Consider the following 18,986-nt stretch of genomic DNA (forward strand, 5'->3'; position numbering starts at 1 on the left):
CAACGAGTGTTCAGCAGACAGGAAGCTCCAGCATCCTCCTGAGCAGGCCTGCACATGTGTTCTACATGTGTTCTACATGTCATACATGTGATGTTCTAAAATCCTTGTTAATGGATTTAATTTAATAAAAAAACTGTTTTTGATACTATTTATGGTTAAAGTTCTTTTGTTCCATTAATACCTATTCGATATAGAAGCTGCAATGACCTCTTTCTTTCAGATTATTTGTCTTTTTGCCTTTTATTAGATAGTCGGGACAGAGAGTTGGGATTAGAACCCAGGAGCTGCTGGAAGGACTGAATAGATGCACAAACTATGCATTTATGTTCTCCAGCGTAACTGTAGATTTTAAGTCTTGAATAAATTCAATAAATTCATCATTTAAGATATTTCCGGAGCCTGTGATACCTACAGGGCGGATCTGGAGCGGAGTCAGTTTGCTATCTGGGTGAGGTTGTTCTAGTGGTTCTTTGGGTGGTTCTAGCAGTCATTGAGGGGGTTCTAGCTGTCATTTAGTTTGTTCTTATGGCCCATTAGGTGGTTCTCACCATCATTGAGGTGGTTCTAGTGGTTCTTTAGGTGGTTAGTAGTCCATTAGGGCAGGCCAAGGACCCCCAAACTGACAGAGAGAGCAGGACCCCCGACTATATATATTGAATAAAATGGTGTTTTATATTAAACTGGGCCTAGTGCCATGTATACACACACCTCTTTATTGTGCGTTAAATACTGAGCTATTCAAATAACACACAGGTTGATGTGTTCATGTTGTTATTTATGTGAAGGTGCAGTGAGCGGGGGGGCCGTGCCACTGACATCTAGAAACACACCTCATAACTGATGCCAATGTCAACATCAACACCGTCTGTCAATTGCATCATAATCATCTGTTCAAATTGACGTTTTTATTTTAAACATAAATGTGGAAACGAAGATGAGTGATGTTCTATTAGTGACCTATTAAAATAATGGAAAGATTCATGTTTGAAAAAAAAGAAATCTAATCAACCAAGAATTTCGCGGACCCCCTGCAGTACCTCCGCGGACCCCCTAGGGGTCGCGCACCCCCTGTTGAAGACCTCTGCATTAGGGGGTTCAAGCCATCATTTAGGTTGTTCTAGTGGTTCTTTAGGGGGTTCTAGTGGTCCATTAGGCGTTTCTCTCCATCATTGAGGTTGTTCTAGTGGTTCAGTAAAGAGGACTGATGTTATATTTTTAATATATAATAATAATATAAAGTTCAATAATGTATTTCCTGTTTGCACAGTCCGGATCCTCTTGGATCCAGTCCGAGTCTTCAGGTCTGATGACAGAGACCGCTTCACTAGAGCAGCCCACCATAGATCCCTCCGCGGGGTCAGACACCTTTCTCACTACACAAACACAGAAAAGAGTCCGCTACAAACACACAGACACACGGACACGTGTTAAACTGTTCCTCCCGGTGAAGGAGGCCTTTCTCCGGTCGTAACATATGAACTCTGTTCGGTAAATGTTGCTGCTCCGGTACCAGAGCGGATGTTTTCTGTGGACCTACTTCTACTCCCTCTGTCGCTGACAGGCGGTGCTTCGGTCGCTCCCTAAACAACATGGCCTCCGTGACGGAGCGACCGATTCAACTTTAATTTTTGGCCTATTTTTCAGCGTTAAACCGTGTTTTTCTCTTTTAACGATCACCGGGAATGTTTCGTGTGAACAGTGACGCTGAAGTCATCTCTCGGAGAAGTTCTCTGTTGTGTTTAAACTGATCGGTTTAAATCTGGAGAGGAAGAAGAGAACCTCATCTAATCAGTAAGGAGGTTCTTCAGCTCTCGAGTCTCAGTGCTGGTCTTCTTCTTCTTCTTCTCTGTTTGTGGCGGTAAACTCTTCACGAGTGTTTGTCACGTTTATAGTGAGGAGACGAGTGAGCGCGCGACGGATTCGGGATGCGCTCGAGTCTGGTGCGCTAACAGCTAGCTACTGCTAACGCTAACAGAGAAGTTACCAGTCAACTGGGCGGTCCGAGGAAGCTAACAGCTAACTGCTAACAGCTAACTGCTAACAGCTAACTGCTAACTGCTGTGTTTCTACTATTCAGCTGAATTTAAGTAAATAAAACATTTAATTTGTGTTAAACACGTGACGTCTGAATGAAGTTAGAGTGTAAAGGTTAAATAAACGTTACACATTCAGAGGTTAATCATTAGTGTAACGTTAAGATGGTTTTATTATAGTCACTTAATCCTGTTCTGGTCCACGTTGTGGTTGACGTTCTGGTCTATGATCTGGTTAATTAACATACTCTCTTAATCCTGTTCTGGTCCACAATCTGGTCTACGTTGTGGTTCACGTTCTGGTCCAAGTTGTGGTTCATGTTCACGTTCCGGTTGAGGTTCTGGTTCCTGTGATAAGTAATTAGTCTAATGAACTGTTAGTGGTCTACTGACCTGGTACACATATGTAGTAGTGAAGGAAGTATTCAGACCTCTTAACGTTGCTTCATTAAAAATACTAATACCACACTGAATAAATACTCTGTTATAGTACAAGTAGTACTACCACACTGTAGAAATACTCTGTTATATTACGTTCTATGAAGTATTAACTCACATATGATTGGTAGTTTGTTTACATGACGTATTAACTCACATCTGATTGGTAGTTTGTTTACATGACGTATTAACTCGCATCTGATTGGCTGTCATTATTAGTTTTATTCCTCACTACCCTAACCGCAGAACCGAGGTACATAAAAAGGTATTGAAGTAACAACTGTAGATGATAAATCTATTTAAATGTTGACCATTGGTTACCGAGCGAGGACCATTTGGTCGTAGAATGCACTTTTCAGAAACGAATATAATGCACACAGTCAAACTGCAGTCAGACGAGGATGGATCCATGGTTCACAGGCTCAGAGAGGATTCAGGCTCTCAAAATGATTCCAAACTGCTGTATTAGATAGATTGAACACTATTAGTGATAAAAGAAGTGAAATATATAGTTATATAGTATATAAAAGTACAATGGAACAGCTGTTTGTCGATGAGACGGTGAAACACAACAAAACATTTAATTTGTGTTAAACACGTGACGTCTGAATGAAGTTAGAGTGTAAAGGTTAAATAAACGTTACACATTCAGAGGTTAATCATTAGTGTAACGTTAAGATGGTTTTATTATAGTCACTTAATCCTGTTCTGGTCCACGTTGTGGTTGACGTTCTGGTCTATGATCTGGTTAATTAACATACTCTCTTAATCCTGTTCTGGTCCACAATCTGGTCTACGTTGTGGTTCACGTTCTGGTCCAAGTTGTGGTTCATGTTCACGTTCCGGTTGAGGTTCTGGTTCCTGTGATAAGTAATTAGTCTAATGAACTGTTAGTGGTCTACTGACCTGGTACACATATGTAGTAGTGAAGGAAGTATTCAGACCTCTTAACGTTGCTTCATTAAAAATACTAATACCACACTGAATAAATACTCTGTTATAGTACAAGTAGTACTACCACACTGTAGAAATACTCTGTTATATTACGTTCTATGAAGTATTAACTCACATATGATTGGTAGTTTGTTTACATGAAGTATTAACTCACATCTGATTGGTAGTTTGTTTACATGACGTATTAACTCGCATCTGATTGGTAGTTTGTTTACATGACGTATTAACTCGCATCTGATTGGTAGTTTGTTTACATGACGTATTAGCTTGCATCTGATTGGCTGTCATTATTAGTTTTATTCCTCACTACCCTAACCGCAGAACCGAGGTACATAAAAAGGTATTGAAGTAACAACTGTAGATGATAAATCTATTTAAATGTTGACCATTGGTTACCGAGCGAGGACCATTTGGTCGTAGAATGCACTTTTCAGAAACGAATATAATGCACACAGTCAAACTGCAGTCAGACGAGGATGGATCCATGGTTCACAGGCTCAGAGAGGATTCAGGCTCTCAAAATGATTCCAAACTGCTGTATTAGATAGATTGAACACTATTAGTGATAAAAGAAGTGAAATATATAGTTATATAGTATATAAAAGTACAATGGAACAGCTGTTTCCAAAATGACAATTTGCTTGACCCCGCCTGACCTCTCTGTACCAAAACCTCTCTAACTTTGTCCTGCTTCACTTTGTCAAAGCCAAACAATGTTTGAGACTACTGACATGTTGTGCTATGATTTTGGAGAGTTTTTAAGCTAGCCAGGGCCTCATTTCCAGAACAAAATAACAATAAAAGTGCTTTTTTTCCCCAAGCGAACCTCAAACTTTTCAGTTTGAGCTGTGTCCCATCCTCATTTACTCTTAACCAGTAACATATACACTGATATTTACACATCTGAACAAATCTCACAAGTGTTTCCATTATTATAACATCAAAATTGTTAAAATAGACCTTGTAGTTACAGCATTAGTCTTTTTGGTATGGGTATGCAATTTTCAAGCAGAGGCCTAAAAATAGGGCTAGGTGTTAAAGAGTTAAATATGTCTCTGCTACATTTAAATATCAGCTGTAGAAACTTACTTAATATTTCATTATTTTAATCAGAAATGTAACAAAAGACTATAATAAATATATAATAGACTAAACCAAACCAATTTTTTTTACCCAGAATGCCATCTGAGGCCCAGTCTCAGGAGCCTCGGGACAGTGGACCGCCTGTCACTCGGGCCAAAGCTGCCGCTACTAGCCCCGCCCCCGAGAGGCGTTGTCGTGGGCGACCTCGGAAAGATGGCCGCTCTGTGCCCGCCGCACCTCCTCCACCCTCCAAATCAATGAAGAAGTGAGTCTGGATCAGGATTTGAGATCATCAGTGGAGCTGAAACAATGAGCTGAATATATGAAGTGTGATGTTATTAGAGTGACATCTTGTCTTAGATGTGTCTCAGAAAACACTGTAAAATGGGCTGACAGTGTGTTTCTGTATTAAGACTCTTCATTGTGTTTAAATCTTCACACATGTTATCATTAACTTACTGTTTGTAGATTTCAGTGGTGGCTGTCTAGGATTGTTAAAGACTTCATCCAAACGTTATCAATAACTCCAAAAGTCAACATTATTAAAAACAAATAGATTTAATCTTTTACTCAACAAAATATTCTGCTTCAATCCATATTTGTTTGTGTTTAACCTTTGAAGAAGTACTTTTTCACTGTGGTGATGAACTGCTCTCCTGGTGTACCAATAATAACTTAGTGAGACTGGGGGGGCTGGACCTCATACCCTCTGGGGGGGGTCCACGGTCCAGAACAAAATGTTTTACATTTAAAGTTAAATGCATCAATCTGGTGAACTTTGAGAGCTACATTAAGATGGACTCTGTTCTTTTAACAATTCTAAATTCACAAGGTAAATTTAGGCTTCTCAAGTACTGTACTTAAGTAAAATGTTACGGTACAAGTACTTTACTGAAGTATTTCCATTTGATGTAACTTTATACTTTTAATCCACTACATATCATAGAGCAATAAGTACTTTAACTTCCTTTATTTCACAATATTAATTACTAGTTAGGCTCCTTTGCAGATTCTGATTATTTAAATAAAAAATAAATCAACTAATATACCACAATGTTTTATTAAGTTGAATATAGCCTAATTATTACATTTATAAAGTATTTAAAATGACACTGATTGTATTCTCCAGCTGCATTAATATGAAACAGTGATGTAATCAGAAGTACTACATACCTGTGTTTTTGTGTACAGGGGACGGAGTCGAGGCCAAGCCCAGGTAGAAGATGAAGAGAACATGGACGCCAAGGAGAAGAAACCCCCCCAGAAGACAGGTGTGTTTACAGCTGATGTTCATGTCTCTGTTTCATTGTCCTGTTCGTTTTTATCAAAAAATTGATAACATTCCATCAAGCTGGATTTCTGCTCCTCTGGACTGCACATGAGCCAATGTACACAGATGTTGCTGTGAAACGTCTGCTTTCTTTTATACTTGAACAGATTCAGCCTTTAACATGCGTCTGAAGCAGCGTCACTTTAAAACAGAGACCAGTTTTAAACAAACATTGACATCTGTGAAACAAATGTGAAAGAACAACAATAAAAAGAACACGGTGAAAAAATAATGACGCAAAAGAACACGTTGAAAAAGAACACGGTGAAAAAGAACAATGTTATAAAACATTAAAAAGAACACTGTGAAAAATAATGTTATAAGACATTAAAAAGAACACTGAAAAAGAACGTTATAGAACAACGTGAAAGAACAACATTAAAAAGAACAATGTGAAAGAACAACATTAAAAAGAACAATGTGAAAGAACAACATTAAAAAGAACAATCTGAAAGAACAACATTAAAAAGAACAATGTGAAAGAACAACATTAAAAAGAACAACGTGAAAGAACAACATTAAAAAGAACAACGTGAAAGAACAACATTAAAAAGAACAATGTGAAAGAACAACATTAAAAAGAACAATCTGAAAGAACAACATTAAAAAGAACAATGTGAAAGAACAACATTAAAAAGAACAACGTGAAAGAACAACATTAAAAAGAACAACATTAAAAAGAACGACGTGAAAGAACAACATTAAAAAGAACAACGTGAAAGAACAACATTAAAAAGAACAATGTGAAAGAACAACATTAAAAAGAACAATGTGAAAGAACAACATTAAAAAGAACAACGTGAAAGAACAACATTAAAAAGAACGACGTGAAAGAACAACATTAAAAAGAACAACGTGAAAGAACAACATTAAAAAGAACAATGTGAAAGAACAACATTAAAAAGAACAATGTGAAAGAACAACATTAAAAAGAACAATGTGAAAGAACAACATTAAAAAGAACAATGTGAAAGAACAACATTAAAAAGAACAACGTGAAAGAACAACATTAAAAAGAACAACATTAAAAAGAACAACGTGAAAGAACAACATTAAAAAGAACAACGTGAAAGAACAATATTAAAAAGAACGACGTGAAAGAACAACATTAAAAAGAACAACATTAAAAAGAACAATGTGAAAGAACAACATTAAAAAGAACAACATGAAAGAACAACATTAAAAGGAACGACGTGAAAGAACAACATTAAAAAGAACGACGTGAAAGAACAACATTAAAAAGAACAACATGAAAGAACAACATTAAAAAGAACAATGTGAAAGAACAACATTAAAAAGAACAATGTGAAAGAACAACATTAAAAAGAACAACGTGAAAGAACAACATTAAAAAGAACAATGTGAAAGAACAACATTAAAAAGAACAATGTGAAAGAACAACATTAAAAAGAACAACGTGAAAGAACAACATTAAAAAGAACAATGTGAAAGAACAACATTAAAAAGAACGTGAAATAGAACACTGTGAAATAGAACACCATGAAAAAGGCGATCACTGTGACAGAAAACATAGAGAAAACTTTGGATCAACGAACATGTTGACATTGGAGATGTGACCTGCAATTAGCCACAATCCCCCTCTCCTTGTAGACATTTACGTGGATCTTCACAGAAGGACAATTTCAGCTCCTGTCTTGGATAACATGTTGAATAATGTAACTTGTGCGTTGTTGACCTCCAGACCTGAACCCAGTGGATCTCTTATGTTCTTATGTTGTCGTTTGTTTGGTGTCCTCAGAGGTGAAGGAGAAGACAACAGGACGACGTCGGTCCACCTCCAGGAGAAAATCCAACACAAACCCTGAACCAGACCCTGAACCAAGCCAGGAACCTGACCCGGACCCCCCTCATCCTAACCCCACAGTCCCAGAGTCCAGCCCAGAACCAGTTCCCAGTGCTAATGAGGAGGACAGAACCAGTCCTGCTGCCCCGCTACCCACCTCCATCCCAGGACCAGCTTCCATTCCTGGGGAAGAACCTCCAGTCGACAGACCCAGACTTGCTCCTGACCCTCTGGAGGAGCACCAAACCAGACCTGCTCCTCTGGAGGAGGACAGACCCAGACCTGATCCTGATCCTGATCCTCTGGAGGAGGACAGACCCAGACCTGATCCTGATCCTGATCCTCTGGAGGACAGACCCAGACCTGCTCCTGCTCCTGATCCTGATCCTCTGGAGGCAGACGTGGGCAGGGCCAGTCCTCCGGTCTCCCCCCCACTGGTGGACGAGGACTCGCTGTCCCCTTTGTTCCAGCTGTCAGAGGACTCTGGGGGATCGCCCACTCTGAGTCTGGGACACACCAAAAAACGGTGAGAGAGAGAGGTCTCATCTTCTTTAACAATTTCAAGGCTCCGTACTTTAACAAACTCCTCCTGGAGATTTCACCCGATTTCATATTTGGTCAGTTTGATGTCAGTAAAAAGTCAAAAGATCAAAAAGTTATAGAACTTTGTATCAGTCGCCATGAAACAGGAAGTAGTTGTAACTCGGCCGTACATTCTTTGATCTGCTCCACATGTCTCATGACATCCTGACCCTGAAGACATCTACATGACTATTTAGAATAATAGTTATAGCGCCACCTAGTGGGAACAGGTGGTGCTACTTTATAGGTCTCTATACTTTGCTTGCTTCTGTTAATAAGTAAATCAGATCCACATCAAATTAGTTCCACACAAACGTAAGAAATAAAGCCACAAAGCTTTGGACCTTTTGTGGAACGCCGTTGCCGTGGCGACTGAAGGCGCTTTTGAGGGATTAAAAACGCTCGATACAGAACCAAACACGTCGCACACATTTAAAGTCCGAAACATACTTATCTGATGTGATTCAATGCTTCAGAATGGGAAGTTGGCTCGATAGCGCCCCCTACCAGCCCTCGCAGTATGTTTCTCATAGATGTGCCGTGTGCCTACCATCTGTTAGGCTCATGTGTCACATGCAGACTTTAGAAAAAGTCTCTGGGGGCGGTGCTCTAAACCCAACAGGAAGTCGGCCATTCTGAATTTTGAGTGAATTTTCACTGCATTTTTGGTCATTTCCAGGCGCTGCACTACACAACAAACTCCGCCGTGGGAATTTATTAGATCCTCTTCAAATGTGGTCAGAACAATCTAAAGGCCTTTGTGATGAAAATGTATCAAAAGCTTTACGTTTGGAACGGCGTCGCCGTGGCGTGGATCAAGTCCAGTGGAGATGTAACTCCAGTCAATGGTCACACAGTCACAGCGTTATCTACGCGTGATATTGAGCAACATAAAGCGTGTGTGTTCTCTAGCACCACTTAGTGGAGACAGGAAGTGGAACAACACATCTAACGCTCTGCTCCCAGATGTTTGAACCTCTTTCATTGATTATTGATCCTTCAGACTGAAGCAGTGTGCCTTTTGTTACCGTGGTGAAGACCCTCCTCTGGGTCAGGGCCCCCTGGTGGTTTTTGGTCCGACGCCCGGTTACATCCCGCTGCACATCCTCAGCCGACGCACCTCCTCCGACCGGGACAACGACTGTCACGACCACTGCTACCGTGGTGACCAGGCCCCGCCCACGTGAGTCTCCCCACTTCCTGTTTATCCCCTATCAAAATAATAGTGAAACCACCCAATAAGAAGAGCCGTTAAGTTCCAAAAAAGTTTAATTACAATCAATTAACTGTGTGTGTGTGTGTGTGTGTGTGTGTGTGTGTGTGTGGGTGGGTGTGGGGCGGGGGGGTGTGTGTGTGTAGGTGCAGCAGTCCAGAACAGTGTGGTGAGTACTCTCTATATTCAGACTACAGTACCCTAGAACCGGTCACTCTAGAACCGGTCACTCTAGAACCGGTGACTCTAGAACCGGTGACTCTAGAACCGGTGACCCTAGAACCGGTGACCCTAGAACCGGTGACCCTAGAACCGGTCACTCTAGAACCGGTGACTCTAGAACCGGTCACTCTAGAACCGGTGACCCTAGAACCGGTCACTCTAGAACCGGTGACTCTAGAACCGGTCACTCTAGAACCGGTGACCCTAGAACCGGTCACTCTAGAACCGGTCACCCTAGAACCGGTGACCCTAGAACCGGTCACCCTAGAACCGGTCACTCTAGAACCGGTGACTCTAGAACCGGTGACCCTAGAACCGGTCACCCTAGAACCGGTGACCCTAGAACCGGTGACCCTAGAACCGGTGACCCTAGAACCGGTGACCCTAGAACCGGTGACTCTAGAACCGGTGACCCTAGAACCGGTGACTCTAGAACCGGTGACCCTAGAACCGGTCACTCTAGAACCGGTGACTCTAGAACCGGTCACTCTAGAACCGGTGACTCTAGAACCGGTCACTCTAGAACCGGTGACCCTAGAACCGGTGACCCTAGAACCGGTGACCCTAGAACCGGTGACTCTAGAACCGGTCACCCTAGAACCGGTCACCCTAGAACCGGTCACCCTAGAACCGGTGACTCTAGAACCGGTGACTCTAGAACCGGTGACCCTAGAACCGGTCACCCTAGAACCGGTCACTCTAGAACCGGTCACCCTAGAACCGGTCACCCTAGAACCGGTGACTCTAGAACCGGTGGCTTTCCTTCAGTCTGATCAGATCTATTGATTACCGTGTCACTGTGTGTGTTTCAGAGTCTTCCTCAGAGTTTGTGGAGCAGCTGGGACCCGTTGGCCTCCCACATGACATCAACGTCCAATCACTGTTCGACCCCACAGGTCAGTGCTGTGCTCACCTGCAGTGTGCCGCCTGGTCAGAGGGGGTGTGTCGAGGCGAGGGCCAATCGCTGCTCTACGTGGACAAAGCCATCGACTCGGGAAGCACACAGGTGGGTTTGTGTTACCTGACCAATAACGGCACACACTGTATGCAGACTCGCTAAGCTCCGCCCCCTCTCACCTGTCTCCAGGTGTGTACGTTCTGCCGTCGGCTCGGAGCGTCGCTGCGTTGCCAGGAGACAAGCTGTGGGCGGAGCTTCCACTTCCCCTGTGCTTCTGCTGCTGGAGTTCATCACGACTGGACCCACAGACACACACTGTGTAAAAGACACACACAATCAGGTACACACACACACTGTGTACAAGACACACACTCAGGTACACACACACACTGTACAAGACACACACACACTCAGGTACACACACACTGTGTACAAGACGCACACAATCAGGTACACACACACTGTGTACAAGACACACACACTCAGGTACACACACACTGTGTACAAGACACACACTCAGGTACACACACACACTGTGTAAAAGACACACACACACTCAGGTACACACACACACTGTGTAAAAGACACACACACACTCAGGTACACACACACACTTCTTCATCAGTGGTCCAGATGTTCAGGTTTTATATTGTTATTCAGACAACAGGAAACAGGACTTTTTTCATGTTTTGTGTATTTATTCCTCGATGTGTGTCCAGTGACATCACAGTGTGTGTTGTGTTCGAGTGGTGATGACATCAGCGGTCTGTTGATGTGTTGTTGCTGTGGGAACTGTTACCATGGCAGCTGCCTGGACCCCCCTCTGGCCCCTTCCCCCCTGTGCCGGGCCGGCTGGCAGTGTCCTCAGTGTCGAGTGTGTCAGAGCTGCAGGTAACACACGCAGAGACACACACACACACACACACGTACGTACACAGACGCACACACACACTGACACACACACACACACTGACACACACACACACACAGACGCACACACACACTGACACACACACGCAGAGACACACACACACGTACGTACACACACACACACTGACACACACACACGCAGAGACACACACACACACACACGTACGTACGTACACAGACGCACACACACACTGACACACACACACACTGACACACACACACACACACTTGTAGATTGGTCCACACAAGAGTAAAGGCAGCTGAAGAACCAGAGACAGTTTGTTTACAATAGTTGTTGTTGTTGTTGTCCACAAACACAGAGCAGCAGGATTAAAAGCTGCTTGACCTCACGTGACCTTTCATTTTTCTGTTGTACTGCTTAAAGTGACAGAAGAACGAAGGTGACGAGTGTTTTGTCTGATGTGCACTAACCCCAAAACTGTGTGTGTGTGTGTGTGTGTGTGTGTGTGTGTGTGTGTGTGTGTGTGTGTGTGTGTGTGTGTGTGTGTGTGTGTGTGTGTGTGTGTGTGTGTGTGTGTGTGTGTGTGTGTGTGTTAGGGTGCGAGGGGATGACGGTGTGTTGCTGGTGTGTGAGCGCTGTGATAAAGCCTACCACGCACACTGTCTCACACCTCCTCTGGATCTCACTCAGAGCCCCGGCTGGAGATGCAAGGTGAGATAAACACATCGTCAAATACAAACTTTGACCTTAAGACATACTTGTTTTATATATTTAAACTTCTCTCTCCTCCAGAACTGCAGAATCTGCCGTCTCTGTGATGTGAGGTCATCAGGCCAGTGGGCCAATCACCCGTTTCTGTGCGAGTCATGTGACCTGGCCCTGCCCTGCCCGTTCTGTGACCACGCCCCCGACCTCTGCACACCACAGGACTATGTGACCTGTTCCTGCTGCTACAGGTACGAACTCAACACAAAGTTAAACTTCCTGTTTACTGTCAGCAGCCTAAAAAACATATCCAGTTCATTCAAATCATTTATCAGTAATGATTACGAGATGCTTCTTTTGACGAATACCGGACTCTACACACGTTCCGATCCAGTAGTAGTCGACACGTTCCGACGCGTTCCGATCGTCAGGTGTGCTGTGGGAAAAATCACTTAATCAGTCCAAAAAAATATTATTTAGTTTCTGCAAACACTTTGCCATTGTTGAGCGTCTGAGCTGCAACATAGTGTCTGGCTAAGTAATAATACTCTTCCATGCCAGTGGGGGGCAGTAGGGAGCGCAATAATGACGTGTTAATTCAGGACGGTAGAATGAAATGACGCGGGAGAGGTTGAGATGACGAGACGAACAGCGATGGAGAAATATTTGAAAAGGAAAAATGCAGACTCAGAACTGAACCCTGGAAAACATAACCCAGATGAAAAGCCTCGTAAGGATCAACACATTGAGAGACTGGTCATTAAATTGTCAGCGGCCCTCGGTACAATTATATCCGGCCCACGAGAAAATATCACACGTTTATCATAACTGGCCCGCAACACCACAGAGCTCCGGGACGAAGAGTGGCGATGTGAGCTGGCCTTACTGCGCGACATAACGAAGCATCTCACTGCGCTAAACCTCCAGCTTCAGGGACGGGGACGTGTGATCACAGACATACATGATGCAGTGAGAGCTTTCCAAGCCAAGCTGTGCCTGTGGGAGACTGTCACTGTCCGTGTTTCCAAACCGTGTCCCCTCCGCTGTGTTCACGACTGCGCATTTTGCTGATAAACTTGGCGCACTCGGCTCAGAGTTCACTCTGCGATTTGCCAACTTTGCAGCTCAGGAATTTAAATTTGAACTGCTCAGCAATCCGTTTGCATTTCACGTGGAAAGAGCACCCGTGCACTTCCAAATGGAGCTGATAGACCTCCAGTGTGATGACACTCAAGGCCAAGTATGACTCTGAGGGCGCTGCACAGTTTCCAAGCTTCATCCTCGAAACGATGCCTCAACTCCGCCTACATGCTGCTCAAATTCTCTGCATGTTGGGAAGCACATACCTGTGTGAGCATCTTTTCTCTGTGATGAAGATGAACAAAAACCCACACAAACCCACAGAGTCTCACTGATGCACAGCTTCACTCCACACTGAGGGGTCCGGTCGGTAACCGGCGCGTTCCGGCGCGTGCCGATCCAATAACCGACGCGTGCCGATCCAATAACCGACGCGTGCCGATCCGGTAACCGACGCGTGCCGATCCGGTAACCGACGCGTGCCGATCCGGTAACCGACGCGTGACGATCCGGCAACCGACAGTAACCGACGCGTGCCGATCCGGTTACCGACGGTAACCGACGCGTGACGATCCGGTCGGTAGCCGCCGCGTTCCGATCCACTTGCCACCATGTGACGATCCATAGTCCCGCTGAAAATGTATCAACATCAATCTTTTCAATTGATGCATGTTTCTGTTTCAATTTGTTGTCCTTGGAGTTGCTAAATACTCTCAAAAAGTCTTCTGCAGCACACAGCGAAAGTCATGTGGAACTTTCTTTGAGAATGATTTAAGATTCAACAAACATACACATTTAAATATTTGTGTTGGGTTACAGGTGTGTCCATACAGAGTGTATCATCCAGGCTGGGGAGGGCAGGGCGCAGTCTGAAGATTACATCTGCACCGCCTGCAGGCCTCAAGAAGAAGCACCAAACCCACACCCTCCAGTCCCATTCAGTCCTAATCTGGCCCCGCCCCTCAGTCCCACAGAGGCATCACCTATTAATATTACCCATCCACCAATTCCAACTCACACAGAAGCTCTGCCCATCAGTCTTACCTTTCATAACCCAGTCCAGCTCACGACATTAGACCCACCACAGAGTCCGACCAAAATCCTTTGTACACCATCGCAGCAAAGTCTTACACCATCCCACCCTGGACCCACAGAGCTCCACCACAGTCCTGCACCATCTCCCTCTGAACCCACAGAGCCCCACCAGAGTCCTGCACCATCTCCCTCTGAACCCACAGAGCTCCACCAGAGTCCTGCACCATCTCCTCCTGGACCCACAGAGCTCCACCAGAGTCCTGCACCATCTCCCTCTGAACCCACAGAGCCCCACCAGAGTCCTGCACCATCTCCCTCTGAACCCACAGAGCCCCACCAGAGTCCTGCACCATCTCCTCCTGGACCCACAGAGCTCCACCAGAGTCCTGCACCATCTCCCTCTGAACCCACAGAGCTCCACCAGAGTCCTGCACCATCTCCTCCTGAACCCACAGAGCCCCACCAGAGTCCTGCACCATCTCCTCCTGAACCCACAGAGCCCCACCAGAGTCCTGCACCATCTCCTCCTGAACCCACAGAGCCCCACCACAGTCCTGCACCATCTCCCTCTGGACCCACAGAGCTCCAACAGAGTCCTGCACCATCTCCCTCTGAACCCACAGAGCCCCACCAGAGTCCTGCACCATCTCCTCCTGAACCCACAGAGCTCCACCAGAGTCCTGCACCATCTCCCTCTGAACCCACAGAGCCCCACCAGAGTCCTGCACCATCTCCTCCTGAACCCACAGAGCTCCACCAGAGTCCTGCACCATCTCCCTCTGAACCCACAGAGGTCCACCAGAGTCCTGCACCATCTCCCTCTGAACCCACAGAGGTCCACCAGAGTCCTGCACCATCTCCCTCTGAACCCACAGAGGTCCACCAGAGTCCTGCACCATCTCCTCCTGGACCCACAGAGCTCCACCAGAGTCCTGCACCATCTCCCTCTGGACCCACAGAGGTCCACCAGAGTCCTGCACCATCTCCCTCTGAACCCACAGAGCTCCACCAGAGTCCTGCACCATCTCCTCCTGGACCCACAGAGCTCCACCAGAGTCCTGCACCATCTCCCTCTGGACCCACAGAGCTCCACCAGAGTCCTGCACCATCTCCCTCTGAACCCACAGAGCCCCACCAGAGTCCTGCACCATCTCCTCCTGGACCCACAGAGCTCCACCAGAGTCCTGCACCATCTCCCTCTGGACCCACAGAGCTCCACCAGAGTCCTGCACCATCTCCCTCTGGACCCACAGAGCTCCACCAGAGTCCTGCACCATCTCCCTCTGGACCCACAGAGCTCCACCAGAGTCCTGCACCATCTCCTCCTGGACCCACAGAGCTCCACCAGAGTCCTGCACCATCTCCTCCTGAACCCACAGAGCTCCACCAGAGTCCTGCACCATCTCCCTCTGAACCCACAGAGGTCCACCAGAGTCCTGCACCATCTCCCTCTGAACCCACAGAGGTCCACCAGAGTCCTGCACCATCTCCCTCTGAACCCACAGAGCTCCACCAGAGTCCTGCACCATCTCCTCCTGAACCCACAGAGCTCCACCAGAGTCCTGCACCATCTCCTCCTGAACCCACAGAGCTCCACCAGAGTCCTGCACCATCTCCTCCTGAACACACAGAGCTCCACCAGAGTCCTGCACCATCTCCCTCTGAACCCACAGAGCTCCACCAGAGTCCTGCACCGTCTCCCTCTGAACCCACAGAGCTAAAACAAATTCGTCCTCACTCTAATCGACAAAAGCTTCAGCAAAGTCTACTGCCCTCTCACCCCGACCTTGCAGAGCTCCAGGAAAGTCCTTCACAATCTCACCTTGATCATGTAAAGACCCAGAGAGGTCTTCCATCTCCTCACCTTGATCCTACAGAGCTCCTGGAACACCACAACCTGTCTCAAGTTAATCCAGCAGAGCTTCAACAAAGCCCTGCCCTTGTGACTTGCTTGCAGGCTCTGCATAGTCCTTGTCAGCTAAGTGACACATTTTTTAGACCTACCCAGAATTCCACAGAGGATCAGCGTTTGGCCACAGACTCTCAGCGTCCAATGCAAGGTAGTCCCATATCTTGTAGCCTTGCACATTCTCCGCACAGCCCTCCGTGTCAGGCAGGGCTTACACAGACACAGTGCGATAGACCATGTAGTCCTACTGACATGATCACCACACAGTCTCAGCACAGTCCCCCACAAAGACTGCATAGTCCTCCACAGGTTGACACATCACCTCCACAGAGTCCCACACACGCTGCTGGATGTACACTGGACAGGGAGAGCCCTGGATCAACCAGCCCTGCTGGGCTGCAACGTGGGCCTGCATGGGACTTTTGTACACTGGACCAGGACCTCTTACCAGTCTGCTGTAGGTCTACTCAGACAGCAAGAAGACACGCCTCAATGAGGCCCATTTCAGCTCCATGTAGCCCATCACCATCCCCACTCAGAGCCACACAGTGTAGTCTGTCAATGCCTGCTAGCCCAGTACAGGCCAACTCTACGATGCCTTTCAAGCCTTTACATCGTAGCCTTCTTCCTGTTAAGCTTGCCACACAGTCAAAAATCACAAAGGAATGCACCAAAACCAGTACCACAGAGCTGAAATCCTTGGAGCATAGTCCAATTCAGCTGAGTCCTAACCTTGATTGCCAAACACTGGAAAGTAGCCCCACCTCTGACCTATCCATAATGCCTCCTGTTGTCCACGGCACAGATGGCAAACTCACAAACCAGAGTAGCATGCTTAGCTCTGCCCATTCTAGCCCCCATCTTGGTTCTGCTGTGCCCACACCAGAAAGCCCTTCAATGGAACACAGTAGCCTAACTTTGCCAGCTTGTGCTCATGACAGCCCATCACGCTGTACAGAAGGTAAAGCCAGCCCCATACCGTTCCAAAATAGCTCAGCTAGTGCTAGCCCCAAACAGACCAGTCAAACGCCTCCAAGCCCCATCAGTTCCAATCAGGCCTGTGCTATTCCCACACCAGTGGAGACTCCAGAGACGATCCCCTCAACACAACCAGCTAGCCCCTCAGCAGTACTGGCTACATCCATCCACCTCATCTCATGTCAGGATATGGAGATAGAAGATGTCGACCACATCAAGCATTTCATTCAGTCAGAAACTAGTCCCGGCCATCCTAACTGTTCTCCGGACAGCAGAGTTCATACTAGCCCTACTCATGCTAACAGTGCGTACAGTCTAATGGACTCCACACATGTTCAAGAGAGAACTGGTCCCTTTGTTTGTAGCTCTTCAGAGCTCGCACAGACTCGGACAAGCCAAAGTCCCAAACATCCTGGTCAGTCAAATCCTTCCCATGTCCAAACTACCTGCAGTCCTTCTCTTTCTTCTCAGAGTCCTCCAGTACAGACAAGCCTCCTGCATACTAGCTTTAGTCCTCCACACTGTAGGGCAACTGATTTTAGCCCAGCTGGTAGTTCTGTGAGCCACAGTTCTACCATTACTGATGTTAATGTCAGCCACAGTCCCCTGAGGTCTAGTCCTGCTGGTCAAACTGGTCCTGTTCACATACAAACCACCTGTAGTGGTGCCCACTCTGGCCCAATCCAAAGTTGGACTTCCTCATTAGCTAGCACGACATCCAGCAGCCCTGCACATGCTACTGTATCGTGTGTTAGTCCACCTCACAGTCCAGCTCAGGCAAGGTATCGTAGCCCCCATTACAGCCAAGCTCCCGACACTGGAACCAGTTCTGGCCTGACTGTGGCACCGCTGAGCCCCTCTTTGACTAGTTCAGGTCTTGATGTGGACATGGTGGCCAGTTGTTTCAAACAAAGCTCTGTTGTTCCCAGAGTGGTTCAGCTTGATTCTGGTCTTGTTGAACCCACAGACAGTATTATTCAGATGAGCCATACACCTGCCAGTTCCCTACCCGATGACTCATCTGCTGTTAGTCCCAACCAGGCTAGTCTGAGCCAGTCCCCAGCTAGTCCTCTCCCTACCCCCTGCAGGTCTGCAGTTAAAAGCCAACAAAACACTGCTGAAGGAAGCCCCTTGTTTCGAAGACCAGCATCCCCTGTTGATGCTGCTTCCACTCAGGATGACACTGCGATGCCTAGCCCTCCTCAGACACGCTCTCCTTGTGCTCCACTAGCTAGCTCTGTGCACAGTAATCCAGTTTCTAGTCTGGTTTGTGGCCCTAATCCTACCAGCCCTGTGCACCCAGAGGCTAGTCCCAGTCCTGGACCAGGTAGCCCTCTGTGGTGTGAGACTAGCCCTGGCCCCCATTTAGTTAGTCCTGTTCTTGCTACCCATCGGCAGTCTGAAACCAGCCTTAGTCCTGGTCTTACTAGGCCAGTGCAGCCTGATGCTGGTCCTGGTTTTGGAGGCCCCTCTGTTTCCAGCCCCCAGCAACACACCACAGAGAGGGAGTCTTCAGTCCCTGTGGGTGAGTATCAGAGAGACGTGTGCTTTAGAAATAAAACCATTAGTGCAGACTTCAGATGTTTTTAGAACTTATTTGTTTTTTCTACTCTTCCTCTAGACGTCGGCGAGGAGGAGGAGCAGGAGAAGAACACTGAAGAAGAGGAGCCTCACCAGAGTCCAGAGGATGGAGGAGAACTAGACCATGAGGAGGAGGATCAGCATAGCGGCTCACACTGTCCCCCTTCAGGTCGGGTTTGGATCGGTCAACACTCAAAATAACGTTGTTCAATGTAGAATGTGTCACTTTAAAATGATAGACCGTCATAA

The 18,986-nt window shown here is 46.3% G+C and overlaps 1 protein-coding gene across 2 annotated transcripts in view; it reads left to right on the plus strand.

The window, feature by feature from the left end:
* Positions 1–1,609: 1,609 nt before the first annotated feature.
* The window catches only part of LOC306712254 (histone-lysine N-methyltransferase 2C-like), a 59,124-nt gene continuing 41,747 nt past the window's right edge, over positions 1,610–18,986 (plus strand). For both annotated transcript variants that reach the window (XM_079181441.1, XM_079181442.1), the window contains exons 1-13: positions 1,610–1,791; positions 4,603–4,773; positions 5,700–5,779; positions 7,598–8,168; positions 9,228–9,407; positions 9,584–9,606; positions 10,472–10,665; positions 10,747–10,897; positions 11,277–11,448; positions 12,046–12,160; positions 12,242–12,405; positions 14,054–18,681; positions 18,778–18,906. In XM_079181441.1, coding sequence (XP_079037567.1) covers positions 4,604–4,773; positions 5,700–5,779; positions 7,598–8,168; positions 9,228–9,407; positions 9,584–9,606; positions 10,472–10,665; positions 10,747–10,897; positions 11,277–11,448; positions 12,046–12,160; positions 12,242–12,405; positions 14,054–18,681; positions 18,778–18,906 — 6,577 coding nt within the window. In that variant the 5' untranslated portion in view covers positions 1,610–1,791; position 4,603. The remainder of the gene's footprint in view (positions 1,792–4,602; positions 4,774–5,699; positions 5,780–7,597; positions 8,169–9,227; positions 9,408–9,583; positions 9,607–10,471; positions 10,666–10,746; positions 10,898–11,276; positions 11,449–12,045; positions 12,161–12,241; positions 12,406–14,053; positions 18,682–18,777; positions 18,907–18,986) is intronic.

This window comes from Pholis gunnellus, assembly GCF_910591455.1.
Source record: "Pholis gunnellus genome assembly, chromosome: 20".
NCBI classification, from domain to species: Eukaryota; Metazoa; Chordata; class Actinopteri; order Perciformes; family Pholidae; genus Pholis; species Pholis gunnellus.